Source organism: Pongo pygmaeus, chromosome 4, assembly GCF_028885625.2.
Source record: "Pongo pygmaeus isolate AG05252 chromosome 4, NHGRI_mPonPyg2-v2.0_pri, whole genome shotgun sequence".
Lineage (NCBI taxonomy): Eukaryota > Metazoa > Chordata > Mammalia > Primates > Hominidae > Pongo > Pongo pygmaeus.
In genome coordinates, this window is record NC_072377.2 from 92,097,861 (window position 1) to 92,118,945 (window position 21,085).

A 21,085-nucleotide genomic window follows, 5' to 3' on the forward strand; every position below is an offset into this window, starting at 1 on the left:
CAAGATTGTCTGAAGCCAGGAGTTTGAGACCAACCTGGGCAACACAGTGAGACCCTACCTCTACAAAAAATTTAAAAACTAGCCAGGCCTGGTGGCATGCACCTGTGGTCGGGGGAGAGGGTGAGGTGGGAGGACTGCTTGAGCCTGAGAAGTCAAGGCTGTAATGAGCCATCATTGTGCCCCTGCATTCCACCCTGGGCAACAAAGTAAGACCCTATCTCAAAAACAAAACAAAACAAACAAACAAAAAAACCGCAACAACTGTAGAATTGGCAATCTGAGTACTGACTGAATATTTGATGATATTAAAAAATTTTAGGTATGATAATGAGATTGTGGTAATTTTTAAAAATCTCATTATTTTTAATATATACACTGAAATGTATGCTGGGGGAAGTACAGATGAAACAAGTTTGGCCACCAGCTATTAATTGTGATGAGTACACAGGAATTCATAATTCTATCTACTCCTTGGATACTTGAAAATTCCCATTAAAACACATATTTCAAGGCCCACATGTGTATGGGGGTCATGCATTGTCTCTTGCTTCTACAGCCTTTCATGATCTGACCAATGCCTACTTCTCTAGATTCACCTTCAACCATTCCCATTTGAAAGTGACACTTTCTGGCTTGACTAACTGACATTTTCTTCCTCACAAATTCTTTCATCCCTTGGTGCTTTTTGCATATATTCTTCTCTCCTTGTAAACACCTATGCCCCTACTTGGCAAACTCTTAATTTATCTCTTATTGTTTACAAGCAGTCTTCTTGTGGTATAATAAAAAATATATCTGCTCTTTGTCCCCAGTTCTTGGCACAGAGTTTTAAAAGTCTTTATAAAAACAAGAGTGTAGAAGTATTTTTGTTACGCTAATGAGGTAGGTCAAGGTGGGCCCCAGATAGCTGCAGGATGGAGCTGATTATCAGAAACACCAAGCACATGATTAGAGGGTCAGGACTTTCAGAAACTTGACCTCCAGCGATGGGAGGGGCCTGGAAATTGAGTTGGACCATTGAAATCAATTTTGTATCAATGACTTAAAATTGTACCTATATAATGAAACTCAAAAAAACTCTGGAGTTCAAAGCTCAGAGAAATTTCCTGTTGGTTAACACACTGATGTGCCCAGAGGGTGAAATCCTCAGACTCCAGAGCGAAAGGCATGGAAACTCTGCTCTTTCCCAGAACTTACCCTATGCGCTTCCTTTAAATAAAACTGTAATAATACATAAAGCAGTTTCCTAAGTACTATGAATCATTCTAGTAGATTACTGGATCTGAGGGGATCATGGGAATCCTCAAATTTGTAGCCTATTAATAAGTGAGAAGTGCAGGTGGCCTGGGTACTCTGAAAACTTGAAACTGGTATCTGAAGTAGGGACAGTCTTACGGAGAACTTCGCCTTTAACCTGTGGGGTCTGTACTAACTCCAGGTAATTATTGTCAGAATACAAGTGCAGCATACCCAGTTGGTTTCAGATAAGTTGGATTAAAATGGAATGTTACCCTAAGTGAAAGATTCTTGGAGAAAAGATTTCATGGCTTTCTTGCTTTTTGTATACTTCAAAGCTAGTACAGTTACTGGCATATAGCAAGTGCTCAAAAAGAGTAACTGAACCAAAAGGAATTCAGTTCTTTGCCTAATGAATTTAAGATAAAAAAATATATATATCCCAACCTAAATTACAATAAACAGGTAAGGAGGCACTTCCTGAATTTATACTTAAGTCCAGAATTTTAACTTACAGAATTGATTCTCGTTATTCACGGTAGTTACGTTATTTTATAAAGTTGCCACGAACACTGAACCATTGCTCCTAGGGGAAATACAGGGTTAGGTTCCTGCGAGCCTCTGGTCATAATATTTTCATAAACTGATCAATACCCAAGCTTGTTTTATGTGTGTTTCTGTTTAAAGATATTTTAATATATATCATTGATTCACTAACATTGAATTCACAGCCAAAAGCATAACTCATCTGAGCAAAGCTTACCTAATACCAGTAATCATTAAGTATAGCATTTTTTTTGAGTTCTGTGTGTCATTCCAGCAATTTTTTTCCATAAGGCAGCCTTCTTGTGCTTAGGAATACTAGACACTACCTTCAGCACTATGCTTGGGGGCCATTTTAGACAGCAAGGTCACCAATGAAAAGCAAAACTGTAAAAAAAGTGGCGCTAAACAGATCATAAAAAAGAGATTTGTTTACAGTATGACAGCCGAAACAATAAGGCAGACTGTTGCCTTGTTAGACCTCAACCAGGAACATGCACGTATGGACCACTCAAATTTTTCGTCCCTGTCTATGTCCATTAATGACCATAAAAGCACTGATTTTGGAATTACAAATAAATTTTAGCAAGTAGGCAAATCACAAAACAAAATCCACAAATAATGAAGACAAGTGCATAACATTTAGAAGAACACTTATAAGAAATAACTCATATAAAAGAACATGATCCAGAATAACTCACGTATAAAGACTAAAATTAGTTGTTCAGCTTTGAGAAATAATAATTAGTGAAAGAACTCTCAGTATAAGAAAAATTAGGTTTTATTTAGAGCCCTATAGTAATGAAATATTTTAAGACACATTTTCTTATTTTTTTTTCTGAGACGGAGTCTCACTCTGTCGCCCAGGCTGGAGTGCGGTGGCACGATCTTGGCTTACTGCAAGCTCTGCCTCCCGGGTTCATGTCATTCTCCTGCCTCAGCCTCCCGAGTAGCTGGGACTACTAGCGCCTGCCACCGCGCCTGGCTAATTTTTTGTATTTTTTAGTAGAAATGGGGTTTCACCATGTTAGCCAGGATGGTCTCCACCTTCTGACCTCGTGATCTGCCCGCCTTGGCTTCCCAAAGTGCTGCGATTACAGGCGTGAGCCACCGCGCCCAGCCTTAAGACACATTTTCTTTTTAAATATACTCATGTTTGTTAAATCTTATTTTGTAAACTCATTTCTCTAAAATGGCTTAGATTTATTATATTTCCTATGGGATAACTCAGGGCTATCTTTATTAGTGAGAATTATTGTTCAAAGTTGGAATCTAAGGATGCTCGATACTTTTAGGGTCACTTCTAGTCTGTTACTCACCTACCCATTCATTCATTTATCAGTCACTTAGGGAGAACCTTCTGTATTCAGATACTGTGCTAGGCAGAGGAGTTATAATCACAACCAATTAAAGCCAAAGCCTTTGCCTTTTTGATGGTTACATTCCAGTTGGGGTAAAATTTAACCAATTAAATAGTGAAAAATAAATTATAATACCACATGAAAGAATGAAACAAGTGGTGAAAATGTGAGACAGCCTTAGATATTAGGTGAGGAAAAACTTCTCTGAGACATTTAACCAGCAACCTAAAGAATGAGAAAACAGAGGAAGAGCATTCCAGGCAGAGAACACCAAGTCCAAAAGCACAGAGGCATGAAAGAACATAGGACATTACAGTAACTAAAAGGCAATGAGGCAAGAGCTTCAAGGAGAAACATAAGAGGGGGCTGAAGAGGTAAGAAGGGAACAGATCATGCAAAGGCCAATAGGTCATAGTATGGACTTCAGATTTTATGCTAAATAATGGTCTCAAAGCAATGTAGATAAATAATTTGATTCACATTTTAAGATCCCTTTGGTTGTTCTGTGAATTAGAGGGAGACAAGGGCAGTGAATCAACAGGTCTTGCTGATGGAATAAGGGAAGAGAGTGAACAAAAGTAAGCAATAAAGGATAATATCTACATTTCTGATTTGAAGATGATGGTACCTTTTCTGATATGGAAGAGATCAGGAAGAAATCAAGAACTTAAAAATGCTAAGTTTTAAGTACCCATGAGACATCAAGTAAAAGTGACAAGAGGGCAACTACGTATTAGAATCTGCAGTTCAGAGATAATTTGAGGTGATTATATAATTGTGGTACCTAAATCCATAGGGATTAATAAAACCAACTAAAAAGGAACTAAAAGATAGTATAACACTAGTTAATGAGAAAGTGAAAAAGTAAAGTTTATGTAGACAACATTTCAACAAATTTGGCTACAAAGGGAAACAGAGGAATGGCCAAAAACTAAGAAATGGATATGGAGGGGCTTTGTTTTTTAAGGGCGAGAGAGGTAGGGCTGTGACTTCTTTATTCGTTGTTGTTACTTTAAATGGGAGAACTTTAAAAAAAAGTGTGTGTGGTAACAGGAATAATCCAACTGAAATGGAGCAGGTGACAAAATACATTTTACAAATTTAAAGATAAAGAAGAGGGGCTGCACATTTAACCAGAGTTGTGGTTTGGTAGTATAGAGATGAGAGTGATGGGCTCTGGTTTCAAGAGCTTAGGGTGAGGCTGAGGTAGGGATGCTTAAGTTTTGGAGAGAAAGGATTTAGGTTGAAAAAGTTGTCTGAGAAGTACAGCACACAAACTCTGCCAGGCAGTATAAAACAGCCATCTAAGGTCTGTGATCATAGATTCCAAGTAAAACCTACAAGTACAGTTTCACAATTTTCTTTAGCAGTCAGTGTTGCATATACAGTTTGATTCCATATAGTATGGTTCCCATCTACTACATTTTGTATTCTGGTCTCAATTTCCAGTCTTTTCCTTTGGTATTAAGTGGTATGTCTATCTCAGTAAAATAACGGCCTGCTTGCAACTGCTGCACTATGCTTGCCTTTCTAATATGGGCTTGTAAGACAGATACAGATATAAAAGTCATTAGAATGTAGCATGTAGAATGTACTGTTTTTGAAATGGGAAAAAATATATTTCTTAGAAAATAGAGAGTAAGTATTAACAGAATCTCACTTAAAAACTCAGTTGGGTGTGGTGGCTCATACCTGTAATCCCAACATATTGGGAGGCTAAGGCAGGAGGATTGCTTGAGCCTAGGAGTTTGAAACCAGCCTGGGCAACATAGCAGGATCCTGTCTCTAAAATAAATAAATAAGCCTTTCATATTTAAGTTAAATATACAACTTTCAGTACATAGCTTTTACTTTGGCTACTTGGTGGCTTTTTTCACTTATGCTCAGATTATTTGCAGTGACTCTGATAATAAAGCCAATCTGATATTGTACTCTACTAAATTAATTTTTCAATGATCATTCTTATATAAACCTCTAATATAAAATATTATCAGACAACTACAACTCTTACTAAAACAGTTCAACACTGAAAAAATATGTAGCAGAAAATATAGAATGTCCTGACCTAGACTTTATTTTTAAAATTTAAGTAGCATTTATAGTGCTATAGACATTTTAAGAAATAAAACTTTCAGAAATTTAAAATAGGAACCTAAATGTGAGCAAACACAGAAAAGCATAGTTTTAATAGCACAAGCTAAATAAGCTTTAATACATAATCATATAAAACTCTATTTCATGATATACCACATAGGTCACTGCTATAGACTGAATGTTTATGGTCCCCACACCCCCCCAAATTCTTGTGTTGAAATCTAAACCCCAATGTGATGGTATCGGGAGGTGGGAACTTTCAGGAGTTTCTAGTTCCTGAGAGTGGAGCCCTCATTAATAGGATTACTGCCCTTTTAAAAGGAGGTCAGAGAACTAGCTTGTTCTCTTTCCACCAGGTGATGATACAAGAAGTAAGCAGTCTGCAACCTGAGAGAGGGTCCTTACCAGAACCTGACCATACTAGCATGCTGACCTCAGACTTCCAGCCCCCGGAACTGAGAAATACATTTCTGCTGTTGATAAGCCACTCAGTCTATGGTACTTTGTAATAGCAGCCCTAACCTACTAAAACAGTCACTAATGACAGTTTTAGTCTCCATTCTAAATCTATAATTTTGACCAGTAGCGCTTAAGCAAAAACAAATACCACTTAAAACCTAGACAGCATTTCAGCACAAGTAGCTAAAATACTATTTGTTGTACACATTATATACACTTGTTGGAAATTTTGATAGAATATCATGAACATTCTGGAACTGGAAGTTAGAAAAGCTAAGGTGAGGAGAGCAAGGACTCAGGCATTCCATTAAGGGTAGTAGCTAAAGGTTTAAACCTTTCCCTTAGGTCATAGGTCCCACCTACTGTGCATTTGAATGGTAGGTTTCTCTCACCAAAGGGAACTTGCAGATTACTGGATCAGGCAACATGCAATAAAGAACAGGCAAAAAGAATTAGAGCAATTGGATATGAAGGTGTTATAACACCCTCTTTAACCGATATGGGATGAGACAAAAATCAGAATAAATCTGACCATAATATATTTTCAGTGAGGGACTTATGAAGGGAAGCAGCAGACCAAACTAGACTTCGGAAGATAAAGGGGTAGAGAAAAATGCATGAGGTTTGAACTGAGCAATTAGAAAAAACAGAAAGCAGGTTCAGCAAGGAAGCTATCACAGAGAAAAAGCAGTATCCTACTCCTCATGCAAAACCCATTATTCAAATGTACAAAGAATATAACCTAACACTTACCTCTCCAAGAAAAGAGGGGCCAAGCAAACTTCAAAACAAAAAGGAACTTTTATTACAATACAAAGTAGTAAATACTTTGGCTACAAATCAGTGGTATGTGGGACATGATAAGAACATCTTTAACTGATATGACCAACTGTTAGAACAAGTGTTCCTTATATGAGGGAAAGCAGTTCACAACAGAGAAGCAACTTCTTAGGATTTTTCTTCCCTTTTAGAAAGGAAAGAGAAAGAGACAGTGTGAGGGCATTAGGTTCTTAAACTCTACTTAATACTTAGCATGCTTTTGGTAATCAAATGCTGATGTGCCTTTTAATTTAATTTAAAATAAAAGCTGATTATGTTGTCATGGAGAATCCATAAGAACATAGCAAGTGAACTGCATACTACTTATAACCTGTAGGATATATTCTAAAAGACAAAGTATGGCTTGAAAAACAAAATAGAAAAGGAAAATAATTTAAATAAATTACTCTGTAAACTGCCAACAAAAGTCACAGTGATTGTAGAAAAGTTGTATTTGTCTCCTCAACCAAATTTAAAACTCTATTCAAGTATGACAGTTCCAGGACAAGATGTGGAACTGATGAGCAGCCATAAATCACATAAATACTAGACTGTGAATCAGACTTTCAGGATAAGAGGTCTGGATCTGTTTCATTTATCAGTGTGTGAAACTGAGTAAATCATTTAAAACTTGTTTTGTCATTTGTAAAAATGGAGATAATATCACCTATGGCAGAAAGTAACTAAGTACTCACCAATCTTGTTTTTTATATCATAAGTATTATTTCCCACCCTCCCTGCACTTTGGCCAGAACTAGTCACAAGGCCCCAGCCTCTGTAATGTGGGCAAAAATGATGTATCTACTTCTAAGTTTGACATTTAACAATCTCCTGAAAGATCCACAGCTCACTCTCTCTTCACTCACCAACTGGCACAGCAATCTAGCAGGGGACTCCAAGGTAGCAGGGAGAACAGAGGAGCCATAAGCTCAGAGGATAGCTGAGCCCTTGAGTCATCATTTTGTGAGGGACCTACCTGGAGAGCTGCCCAATCCCTTTCTGATTCCCCATTTGACCCTGCTTCCTGTCTGAAGAAACTGAGAAACTTTCATTAATTTTATAACACTGAGATTTTGGAAGTTGTAACATACCACCACATCTCCCTAGCTCAATGAACAGATCTTAATGAAACAAAACATTTAAAAAATTGTATCAGTATAAAATTTTAAACAATTATAAGGGTAATATTAACGGAGTTAAACCAGACTAAACACTATATACACAGTTTCTTTTAAAAAAAAATTTAAAAGAACAGTCTAAAAAAATACTAATAGCAATATGTGTTATTTAACAAGAGCTACAAAATTAGTCAATTTTTTAATATTAAAAATCAACTAACTGCTAATTTGTAAGTAAAAGCTGCTTATTCCTTCAAGTATAATTGCTTATTTTGTCAAGGTATTAACTCTTTCAGGAAAATGGCTTACTCATTAAGTCAACATACAATTGTCCCCAGGTATCTGAGGGAAATTGGGGGTAGGTGGGGGACCATCCGATACCCCCAACACCCCTTCCAGGATACCAAAATCCAAAGATGCTAAAACTCCTTATACAAAAGTTTTTATTTGCATAAAAACCACGCACATTCTCCCTTATATATTAAATAATCTCTAGGTTTCTCATAATACCTAATACAACACAGATGCTATATAGTTTTTATAGTGTATTTTTTTAACTTAAAAAGTTTATTTTTTTTCTGAGTATTTTTTATCTATGATTGGCTGAATCCAGAAATATGGAGGGCGAACTGCACTACAATCAGCTGCAACTTCAAACTCTCCATTTCGAAGGGAAAGAGGTCAATGAGAGACAGGACAGATTAATTGACACCAAAAGAGAAGCCATAACTTAAAAAAAGAACATTTATTTACAACTTAGGATACCAATGGAATAAATGAATATTAACATGATATATACAGAAACAAATTTCTTCTGTCATACTCATGACTAATCTCTCATGTTATCTACACATCTATTTACTTGAACAGTTCTTTTAAATAGTTCTGTTCAATTTAGTCACTCCCAAGCCATCCTACACTATTCATAGTTGTAAAAAAAATTCATGATCCTCTCCCCTTAAATTCCTTTAAGCACTTTACAGACCCTAAAGAATGCCCTCAGATTTCTCTCTTCAACCCAACTGCATCATATGATTTAAAATGCAAATTGTCATTTCTGATCAGTAATATTTTTACATAGGCAATTTATAATTTTAGGTTTTTTTCTGTTAAAACAGAATCATTATATATTACAAAAGGCTCATAAAACAATAATTATGCCAAAAGGATAAAATCAATAATCTTATTCGACTGAGATAAATGACAACATGACCTCAATATTTCAGGACTTAACATTAAAAAAGGTAGATAATCTTAAAAACAAAACAAAACAAAATTGAGAGGAAATGAAACTACCTATAGCAGAAAAGTAACCATTACTAGACTTTCTCGACATCCTTAGAACCTGATATGGCATTAAAGGCAGCATTAACCAACACAAAAGTTAATCTATTTACAAAAACAAGTCAAGATCACAAAACCAATTTCGTGTTTCTTTTTAAAGGCTGAGCTTACTCTCAAATTATCTATGTATACTTATGACACATTCCTATCAGAAAAAGATTTTAAATATAAATCTTCCAATATTAATAAAGATAATCAGTTTTTTGATCTCTCAGGCTTTAGTTTTCACTAGTGAGTATAAATTTTATAGAAATAGATAGAAAACAATATGTAACAAGATGAAAATGCATGTACACTAAAATGGGACAAGATTGTCAAGGTCTTTACAGACAAAGGAGATACGGAAGTGACATTACATCATAAACATAGTTTAGAAACACACAATTCTCAGGAGAAAGTAAGCTACCTTAATGTATGTTATGTAGTTTACTGAGACCCTTTTTACTTCAAATTGATAATTTGCCCAGCTGATGTTTATCTTTTCCTGATCTTCGAAAATGGTTTTGCTAAGCTAAATCAGTAAACAAGATTGCACAGGCATATTAAGCCTACACAGTAAAAAAATAGTTAAAGATTATTTTCACTTATTTTACACTTTACCAAAACTTTAGTCATTATTTATTTTGCTCCTAAAAATGTGCATTTGTGAACAGCTCTCTCACACATTCATTATACACACACACACCTGTGTATCACATTGTTCCAAAAAAATTTTAAAGCAGTCTGAATAATATTTTTCAATATTAAACATCAAGATGGAAAAAGTAGAAAGCATAGAGAAGAATACAAATAATTTAAAATAGAAAATAAATTATGTGAAGGAAATTTAAGCTTTGTAAATGGGATGACCCTGAATGAAAAGCGTATTTGTCTTGTAGAACATGAAATCATTACTAGGACAGGTATCCATTGTTTTTCTAACTTCAATAGGCCTAACCAAAAGAAAGCAGTAACAAAATTTGGTTATTTAACTGAAATGAACAATTGAAATAGTCATGGTACCAAATTTATCACTTACCTTTCACAATTACACAGGATTTTGGCATGTTTTTCTGTGTGCAGACTTTCCTTGATTTCTCCCCACTGTATCTATACCTACACTTTTTTAATCTAATTTTTTTGGGGGGTGGGAGGTACATGTTTCAGCAAGCCTACTTAGCTCCTTTGTGGAAGGAGCAGGGATTGTGAGCTTATAATGTAGTAGACAAAATTAAAATCCCCAACATAACTTTATCCCCCTCCTTGCTAAATTTAACAGTTTAAAATTCTTTGCAGTAAAACTAAGAACTCCTAATATCTGTATTATAATAAATTCTGGACTGAGCCACCAATAGAATATATGCTTTCAGTATTTTCTTCGAACAATAGCAAAAATATTTAAGCACTTGGATTTACAATTTCTCACCCCCTTGTTGACCAAATTTTTTAAAGGTAATTAGAAAAATATGTGGTGTTTTCAGTGACCACAGACTGAAAAAAAAAAGAAGGTAGGGGTGGGAGGACTGAATTCTTGTCCATGACCCTATTACCTTTGTGCTAAACAGATAAACTACTAATATCTCAAACTAAGAGTAATAAGGAAGCTATAACGAGGCAATCCCAGAACTTTGGGAAGCTGAGGTGGGAGGATTTGCTTGAGGCCAGGAGTTGAAGAACAGCCTGGGCAACATAGCAAGGTCTTGTTCCCCCAAAAAAAATTAATTTTTTAAGAGAAATAAGAAAGCTAGATTTTTCTTATGACTTCCCTTTGTTATAGTTTTAGAAACAGTAACTAGGAAGTTAATCATTTTGGTAAACTAGAGATTGAAAGTGTCAGTTGAAATCAGCCTATCCTTGCCTTACCTGCCATTACAGAGTAGCCATCGAGCAAGAGAATAGTGAGGTATAATCTTCTGCATGACACTGGCCATCACCATGGTAACAACCAGCTGTATACCTATCACACCCTGTGTAAAAAAAACAAACAAATTTAATAATGAATGAATTTGGATTTGGGGATATTGCTGGAAAACTTTCTGTACATTTTGAAAATTACATTTTAAGAAAAATGAGTTTACTATTAAAATACATTACTCTCAGCCCTCCATATCTGCAGGCTCCACAACTGCAGATCAAAAATGTGCAGGAAAAAAATACAGTAAAAAATAATACAATTAAAAATATATTACAAATTTTAAAAATAGAGTATAACTATTAACATAGCTTTACATTGTATTAGGTATTATAAGTAATCTAGAGATAATTTCAAGTATACAAGAGGATGTGCATAGGTTATATGCAAATACTATGTCATTTTATATAAGGGACTTGAGCATCCTCAGATTTTGGTATGGGGTGGTCCTGGGACAAATCCCCTGGGCGGATACTGAGGGACAACTGTTAAATTCTGGTAATTAGGTATTCAAGATCACATAGTCTAATATAAACTTAAAATGAATTAGTATACACATCTATAATCTATTCTCAAGAAATGTTCTGCATAAATTAAGGATATCAAAATGAAGTGGAAAGTGATTTCTTCATCCTTCTCCAATTTACTCTACACACTAAAAACATTAGCTTGACAAGCTTTAAAAGTAATATGCCTGGTTTTAATCCTAGGTGGTAGTGATCATAAACCATTAACTATACGAAGTGTGATGGCAGAACTGGCTTGAAAGTCACTAATAAAGAAAACTGAACTCATGCTGTTACCACCCACTTCCAGCGAATGGGTCTTAATGTCCAACAATCCTCTTAGTTTACTCTCATCAATCCTTCCCATATTCTCCATGATGGCTAATTCAAACCTTCTTTCCTCTCTTCACATCTCCAACCCCCTTCAAACATCTAACTCTCCACTCAGTAGAGGACATCTACTTTACAGGAAAAATAGATACAATCAAATGGGAATCCTCTCACTTCCCATCAATAAGCTCACAAAGTCACTTGTATCTACATCTGTCTTTTCTTATACCCGAGAAATAATAGAGCATCTTCCATAGAAAGCAAATCTATCTGTGCTTTAGAGCCCACTCTCTTTGATTTTCAGGAACGTGCGCCATTGAATAGTCTTCCTCTATCTTCTTTAATCTCTTTTCTATTTTGAATCCTTCCTATCAGCATTGTGTAATACCTGTAAGTCTCTTTCATTTTTTCTAGAGAATAACAGTAATTTCCCCCTGTTTGACAGTCTTCTCTCAACCTCATATTCACAGCCACTTTTCAAGACTTGTTCTCTCTGTTTCCATTTTCTCATATCTCCCATACAGTATCCATCTGACTTCTACTTCAGCATATTCCACTGAAACATATACCATAAAGGAAGATTCACTCCATCTTGACAAATTATTTTTCCTCAACTTAAATCTCAGCAGTATCCTACATGGTACACCACATTCCTTGCTTTATTACTACACTGATGATCAATCCTTTATCCTCCCCTTTGCTGGCTCCTCCTCTAGCCAAGTACTCCAAAAATAAAGTTGAATTCCTACCTCAAACCTTCTATACCAAAAAAGCACTTAAAAATGTTAAAAAATTTAAGAAGAAAAAACAGTATGCCTATTGGTTTAAGAGAACGGCTTCTGAACCCTAACTGCGTGAGTTAGAAGCTGGTCTCCATCACCTACTAGCTATATGACTTTGGACATGTTATTTAATCAAACATTCTGCAAGTCTAGTTCCTCTTCTATAAAATGGAGTTAGAAATTCCATCTACTTCATCAAGCTGTGATTAGAAATTATGCCTGGTACAGGGTTATGTTAGCACTATTTGTTTTTATTGTCATTGTTATTATCACTACTAGAAGACACAATTTTTCTTATGTCAAGAATAAAGACTTTCGAAAAGAGACAGCAGTCTCCTAAATGATAAAAGAAGACCAAAACAAGTTGAAAAAAATGAAATAAAATTTCTGCATGAAGAAACTATAATATAAACAATGTAAAAAGATTAACTGGGGAAAAGTATAACTCATCAAAAAGAGCTAATTTACTTATTGGATATTATAGAGATTATAAATTAATTAGTAAAAGATCAATTGCCTAATTTAAAAAAGAAAAAATATGTACAGACAGTTCTCAAAAAAGAAATTAAAAATGGTTCTTAAACAGGACCATTTTTTTTTTATTTAACTTTTATTTTAGGTTCAGGGATACATGTGCAGGTTTGTTATATAGGGTAAATTGCATGTCACAATGGTCTGGGGTGCAAATTATTTCATCACCTAGGTAATGAGCATAGTACCTGACAGGTAGTTTTTCAATCATCACCCTCCCTCTACCTTCCATCCTCAAGTAGGCCCTAGCGTATGTTGTTCCCTTCTTTGTGTTAATGTGTACTCAGTGTTTAGCTCTCACTTATAAATGAAAACATGCGGTATTTGGTTTTCTGTTCCTGCATAAGTTTGCTTAGGATAAAGGCCTCAAATTCCATCCATGTTGCTTCAAAGGACATGATCCCATTCATTCAATGGCTGGATGGTATTCCACGGTATATATGTATTAATACCACGTTTTCTTTATCCAGTCTACCACTGATGGGCATTTAGGTTGACTCCTTGTCTTTGCTATTGTGAATAGTGCTGCAATGAACATACACATGCATGTGTGTTTACAGTAGAATGATTTATAGTCCTTTGAATATATATCCAATAATGGGATTACTGGGTCAAATGGTAATCTGTTTTAAGTTATTTGAGAAGTCGCCAAACTGCTTTGCACAATGGCTGAACTAATTTACATTCCCACCAGCAGAGCATAAGTGATTCCTTATCTCCATAACCTCACCAGCATCTGTTATTTTTGACTTTTTATTAACAGCCATCTTAACTGGTGTGAGATAGTATCTCACTGTGGTTTTGATTTACATTTCTCTAATGATTAGTGATGTTTAGCATTTTTTCATGTTTGTTGGCCACATAAATGTCTCCGTTTGAAAGGTGTCTGTGTTCCTTGCCCACTTTTTTTGAAAGGTGTCTGTTCATGTCCTTTGCCCACTTTTTGATTGAGTTGTCTGGTTTTTGCTTGTAAATTTGTTTAAGTTCCTTATACATTCAGAATATTACACCTTTGCCAGATCCATAGTTTGCAAATATTTTCTCTCATTCTGCAGGTTGTCTGTTTACTTTGTTGATAGTTTCTTTTACTGCGCAGAAGCTCTTTAAAAGAGTATAATTAGGTCCCATCTGACAATTTTTGTTATTGTTGCAATTGCTTTTGGCATCTTTGTCAGGAAGTCTCTCCCAGGTCCTAAGTCCAGACAGTATTTCCTAGGTTATCTTCCAGGGTTTTTATTGGTTTTTGATTTTAGGTTTAAGTTTTTAATCCATCTTAAGTTGATTTTTGTACATGGTGTAAGGAAGGGGTCCAGCTTTAATCTTCTGCATATGGCTTGCCAGTTATCCCAGTACGATTTACTGAGCAGGAAATCTTTCCCCATTGCTTGGTTTTGTTGATTGTGTCAAAGATCACATGGTTGTAGGTGTGTGGCATTATTTCTGAGTTCCCTATGCTGCTCCATTGGCCTATGTGTCTATTTTTGTACCACTACCATGACGTTTTGGTTACTATAGCCTTGTGGTATAATTTGAAGTCGAGTAATGTGATGCCTCCAGCTTTGTTTTTTTTTGCTTAGGACTGCCATAGCTATTTGAGCTTTTTTGGTTCCATATGAATTTTAAAATATTTTTCTAATTCTGTGAAGAATGTCATTGGCAGTTTTGATAGGAATAGCATTGAATCTGCACATTGCTTTGGGCAGTATGGCCATTTGGACAATATTAATTCTTCCTATCCATGAGCATGGAATGCTTTTCCATTTGTTTATGTTATCTCTGATTTCTTTGAGCAGTATTTTGTAATTCCGGTTATACAGGTCTTTCACCTCCTTAGTTAGCTGTAATCCTAGGAATTTTACTCTTTTTGTGGCTATTGTGAGTCAGATTGCATTCTTGACCTGGCTCTCAACTTGGTGTTGATGTATAGGAATGCTACTGATTTGTATACATTGATTTTGTGTTCTGAAACTTTGCTCAAGTTGTGTGTCAGATTAAGGAGCTTTTGGGCAGAGACTATGGGGTTTTCTAGATATGGAATTACGTCATCTGCAAAAAGGGATAAAAAGAACAAAACTAGAGGTATCATGTTACCCAACTGTTTTTAAAATGTCTACCAAACCTGACTCAACTATGGTTTTATTTGTGGATATTTTAATGTCTTAAACTCTATCAACTAGGTTAAAGTTCAGTTCATTTTTCTACTGACCTAACATCAAAGGTTGCATTTTTTACCCTTTTCTTTCACATTTCCTATCATTTGAATTTACTATCCTATTTTCTGTGAGTTTGTGATAGAAGTTCTACAATCTCCATACAATGAATACCATTACAAAGAACTCTTTCAGGCAGAACAAGACCAAGAAATACATTAGTAAGTATGCCAGAAGGTTGGTCTATCTGAGATTACAGACTTAAAAGCAAGAGATCATTTTGTAGTCATGGGAAGTTTTGTAAACAATGGGAACATCAACCTAGCTTTGAAAGAACTGACAGCATTACACAGAATCTTCAAGGTCATAATTCAGTAAAATCTCTCACAAACATCTATAATAATTTATTAAGAGTATATGATTTCTGCTCCTTAACGGCAAAAATTATGTCTCAGTCACAACTACTAGTCATAACTGTTAAATGGTATTTCAGAAAGACTGACCTGGAAGATACATATGAGGCAGTATATAAACTGGGGAAGAGGGCATCTTGCCCAACTCTCCCCTTCCTCCAAATCACCAAACATAATGAGATACTGCTGACAGATCTACCTTTAAAGATGTAAATTATGTTAAGGCAAAAACAAACAAGGAAAAATCAGTGAGCTGGATTGACTAGAATTAGGAAATACCAACTAGCTTTCTGTAATAATCCAGACAAGAAATTATGAAACTTTAAATTACAGTGGTATCTTCGGTACCCAGAAGAGAAATACATTTTAGAGACATTGTTGAAGAACTCAGAGAGTGATCAAACACAAAAGAAAAGAAGAAATTAAAGAGACTGACCATAAGAAAGGCAAGCATCATAGTACATTCTCAGTGTTAATGTTTGACTAAAATAATGTTCAATACAAAAATGTAACCTCACTCTATCTCTTTACTATGCCATTTCCCTCTTCTTAAATGAGGCTGAAAATAATTTCCCAAAACATCACCTGAATACTATGCTAAATAAATATATTATTATATTCTTCTATATAAGTCAACAGATCTATCCTACAGTGTATCTGCTCTTAGGTGACTAAATATGTGCTACTGAAAAAAAAAAGTCACTTTTATACCAATACAGGAATCTAATCTACATAACTTTTTGGAGAGACAATTTTTAAATTGTGTGGAAAATATTTCACCAGTTGCTCCTTTTCATGTAAATTTAAAAATGAATCATCAGAATACACTTTCAAAATAGCAATCATTTTAGAGAATTATATGTATTATCAATTTAGTATATTATTAATGTTGAACTTCAAATCAACTTTTAAGATATTACTATGCAATTGACAATTACAGTGTACATGCCAGGGATTAATGTATTAATGTATAAACTACACAGTTCATTAACTAAGAAACACAATCATTTAAACTTCAAAAACAAACCATTCTAATAACCTGTCTTCACCAACCAATTTAGTGTCACTGTATAAGTTTATACAAAAGCAGAACTTCTAAATGTTCAAAAATCAAATATCCTGAATATTCTTCATAATTTTTAATTAAAGGAGAATGCTTAAATAAATTTATCCATAATCTTAAACATAAATTTCACAATAGAAAACTGGTCTAATGAGCAGAGATGCAATGAAAATACCAAGTCTATCATGGCTGAGGTCTCAAACACACAACCATATGGGTCATTGATTCAAGTAGCCTTAATGGTTTTATTAACGCTTCAAAACAATAACTGACCAAAGAGATGGTTTCTGTCTGGATTCAATGCCTCTAGGCACTGATTCTCTTGATAACTGGAACTGGGGAAAGTCATTTAAAAAATAGCTCATAAGCACCCAAGACGGGTGAAACATTGGGGTAACTTAGGTTTCAACCTTTCCACATCTATTAACCTAAGGCCATGAAGAGCAAGAAAAACTTATCTGCCTTTAGTCTCTAAAAGAATGATCCTTACAATTGTTGTCAGTAATAGTTTCTTGGAAGGTTACAAAAATTCTTAACAAGAAAAATTAAACAATTCTCCAAGAAATAAAATGTACCAAATAACAGTATTTTGTCTCGCTTTATTAATACTGAAAATAAAACCCTAAAAACCTAAATACAAACATACTGCAATTTATAAATTCAAACTTTGAGTACTGTGTCAACCTCAAGAGTTGACATTTATGTTTCATTAAACTAGCTCTCCTGCTGACAGATTAAAACAAAGCATATATTGTTTACTATTGAAAGGCATATCTGCATATATACTTGGGACTCAGACCACCCCAAATGGTTTCAGTTATCTCCCTAAATATGTTAGAAAAGAGAAAATAAAAAAGAGGATATTATATCCCAATGACCTTCCTATTTGTTTGTTTCTTTACTCTTTACATGTTTTAGTGACAGCAACATACGTTGAGACAGACTTCTTAGGGATGCTCATATAATTTATACTCCAAAAGAAGATGTAAACTGCCATTTCAACCCAAGTTCACATAAAACTTAGAATTCACACTAGATGTATTTAAACAAACCATCTTTGAACAATTTATGTATAAGGAAAACAGGGTCCAAACAACAAACATCACTCAACTACCCGGTTACTGATGTATCTGGCACCCAGACAATTTCCAACTCAATGCTTTTTTCACCAGTCTATTTGGTGTATTCAATGAACATTTATTGAACAACAAACTCCATGTGTGGGGCACTGGACTACTAACAATGGGGGAAAAGCACACATTACAATACAATTGTAATGGTACTGCAATTGTAATTGCTTACAATACAATGTAATAAGACAGGAAGAGGATTCTATGAGAACACAGCAAAAGGAGAGAGAAATTATTGAGAGCAAAAAGGTGTAAAAGGGCATTTTGGAAGGTAATGCATGAGTCAAGACACAGTGGACTGAAGTTTTGTGAATCATCAGTGGTATCTGCCTCACATGGAAAGATCCAGATAAAAATCAAGGATCCCATTTTTACACCAAATCCTGGGTCCCAAAAAGACAGAAACACTACAGAACAAAATAGTGAATTTCACTGCAAGGACATTTTTCCAAGGCTGGTGGTCAGCCCAAAGCCAATCAGCCCATTCTTCCCACAGGAGTCTTACTTCTCAGTGGGAGGTAGGATGTTTCCATACCTTCCAGGTGGTCAAAAGCATGCTTTTCTTATCTAAACATGCAAAAACCTGAATATCCCCTACGTAACTGCCATTAGCCGTCCCTAAAAGTATATCTCCTACCTAGCTATTACACACCAAAGCTAAAAGTTCTCTCATAATGCCAAGTAATTTCTGATGTCCCCAAAAGTAAAAAAAGTCAGGTAACACTACACAAAACAGAGCAGCAACTTTGATTCTGAGAGGGATCACTCTGCTTACAATTCTTGCGGTTCCATGAGGAAAACAGAGGTTTCTTCCAAAATTGTGGTACCTCTGTTTTTCCCAAGGAGACCCAGGCTGCTAGAAATTGCCTTAGGTTATCTCATGTGGGCATCAAGGGTAAGAGGACAGACAGAAGCAAATGGAGAAACAATTCAGTCGACTGAGAAAAAAAAAAACTTTTCCTCAATAAAACAAGATCCAAGAAGACAAAAAAGCTTATAAAGGCCTTTTAAATATATGTATAGCTTACCTACCAGCTTTTAATTAACCTGACTTTTAACCATAGAGCTCTTTTAAGGAAATCCTTTTAAATCTCTGTTTACCACACTCTAGCCATGACAAACAGATGACACCTCTGGCTTTTAAGCCTTCTTTTTTTTCCCCCAGTAAGCCTCAACTAAGATTATGACTTAACCACTGACACACTAGGTATTTCCAAAGAAATGGAAAGTGGTTTTATAAATGGCAAAAGTAGCACAAAGAAAGGAAAGTTTTGCCATGCAAACTGGGTACAACTCACATTTCGGTCTGGCCACATTCTCTAGAGTCTCAGTTTCCCAACTAACCATCTACATACAAAGGCCTCAAAGCCCTGTATGCCCTCCACAGAAAGAAAGCAGGAAATGGAAAACTGTCCATGGAAGGGAAAAGGGTCAATAAGAGGCAAAATGTCTCACAAATGTCAAACCAGAAAGGACTCAGTCCCTAAGCCAGGCATTGAATCCAGGCCATTATCACAAAAGGTAAAAGCCTTAGCTACTGAGCTTCAGTGCTGGGCAGTCACCATTACTCTTCCCAGAAGGAGCCTAACACAGTCATTTTTGAGCTTGCAAAGCATTTCTAACTGCACAAGGGGATTCTCAAGGCTAGTCATGACATTGTTATTTAACCTCTTTTCAATTGTTAAGAATACAAGATTTCTAAAATCTTTTTCTCTTTCAATCGTGCACTTAGTTCCAATGGCAACTCAACCCAAAAACTTTTTTTAAAACTCAGATCGTAATTTTCCAGGTTTTTACCATGTAAGCAAGCGGTATTTCCAGAGAAGGAGTAGAGGAAGCATCCCTACTCCCCAGAATTATTATCCCCAATAATTCTCTCTCAGAAAGAATGGGCTTAAGATAGCAAAAGACAATAAAAGGCCCATAGGGATGGGACCTTTTAAGACAAAACTCACTGAAAGACTGGATACACTGGGGCTGAAAAGTGTGCTGGCCTTTCTCAGACTTCCAGTCCTTTCAGATCAGCTGTTTCACATGAACCCCAAAACTCCCACCTCCAGATGGCAGAGACCAAGAGAGAGTATCCCCACGTGGTCACAAAGTCAAGCTCCAAGGACACAGAAGAAGACAAGAGGGAAACCTCATCCCATTTTTGCCTCAGGAACCCACAACAAAGTTTTAACTAACCAATCTGCAGGGCCAGCTGGACCAGCAGGCTTGCAGGGGTCCTATATCTATGTTCTATCCTACGGTATCCTTCACCATGATAGAACAACACAGAAAGACACCAGATTCATTACAGCCTAAGACTAGACTCATAAATCTTTTTCCCATTAATCAAAATCTTGCAAAGGAGACAAACAGTGATTTTTACCATTCTCTGCCAGTTTGCACAGAGAGAGAGAAAGAGAGAGAGAGAGACCGAGACCAGAAGCCTGGCTGGTAAGAAATTCTTACCCTTTTGTTAGCTTGCCAGGTTTCTGGGTTCCCTCTTCCTGAATGGCTCTGGTGACCCTGCATGCTGTGCTATAGCTGTGGGGGCCAAGACGTGTTACAAAAGAAAAGTCATCCTTTTTCCATTTCATAGAACTATAAAAAGCCTCCAATTAATATTTCCCATTCCAGCCAGAGTGATATACATGTAAGAAAACACAGACAAAGACAGACAAGAGGCCTCTCAGAACCAGAATCCAGACCAGAAGAGTGTTTTTCCAAACAAGCCCCTGTTCTCCATCCAACTGGAGAGAAATCTCCCTAAACCAAGACTCTCTGTACAATCTATGGAGAGCTAGGTTGGCTCAAAAGGCGCCAATCAGAACAGGAGAAGGAAGAGGATGTTGGTAGTGCTTTGTACACTCACCAGTCCAGTTTAAAGACATCTTCCAAGAACTGTTTCTTCACTGCAATTAGGCCCAAGCACTATGGGTTGACCGCATCTCACTGGCAGAGACCGTATCAGAGATGGCCCTCAGTTCAAGACAAATAAGCAACTGCCCGAGCTTACCCCCAGTTCCATTGTACCAGTGGAAGGCTGACAGATGGTGGACAGGCACCCAGAAGGGCAGATCTCGGACAAGCCCCTAAATGTGTAATTGCCTGATGGGCTCGTCCTGACTGCTGCACAGACAAAATCAATTTACAGAGATCACGGCATTGCAATAAAGAGTTTAATTAATGCAAGGCCAACCACATGGAAGAAATGGCTCAACTGACTGAGTGAGACTGATTTGAGTGAGAAGCGACTGATTTGAGTGAGACCGATCACTGCCCAAAGTCTCAGAGGCTAAATCTTTTGTGGACAATTTGGTGGACAGG

The 21,085-nt window shown here is 36.1% G+C and overlaps 1 protein-coding gene across 5 annotated transcripts in view; it reads right to left on the reverse strand.

The window, feature by feature from the left end:
• Positions 1-21,085, reverse strand: part of TMEM161B (transmembrane protein 161B) — a 95,001-nt gene that overhangs the window by 56,121 nt on the left and 17,795 nt on the right. For 3 of the 5 annotated variants that reach the window (XM_054487919.2, XM_054487915.2, XM_054487914.2), the window contains one exon: positions 10,817-10,920. The exons of 1 other annotated variant lie outside the window; for it this stretch is intronic. In XM_054487919.2, coding sequence (XP_054343894.1) covers positions 10,817-10,920 — 104 coding nt within the window. Of the gene's footprint in view, positions 1-1,751; positions 1,820-10,816; positions 10,921-21,085 lie in introns of those variants that run through there. One more of the 5 variants, XM_054487916.2, reaches the window with a different exon arrangement.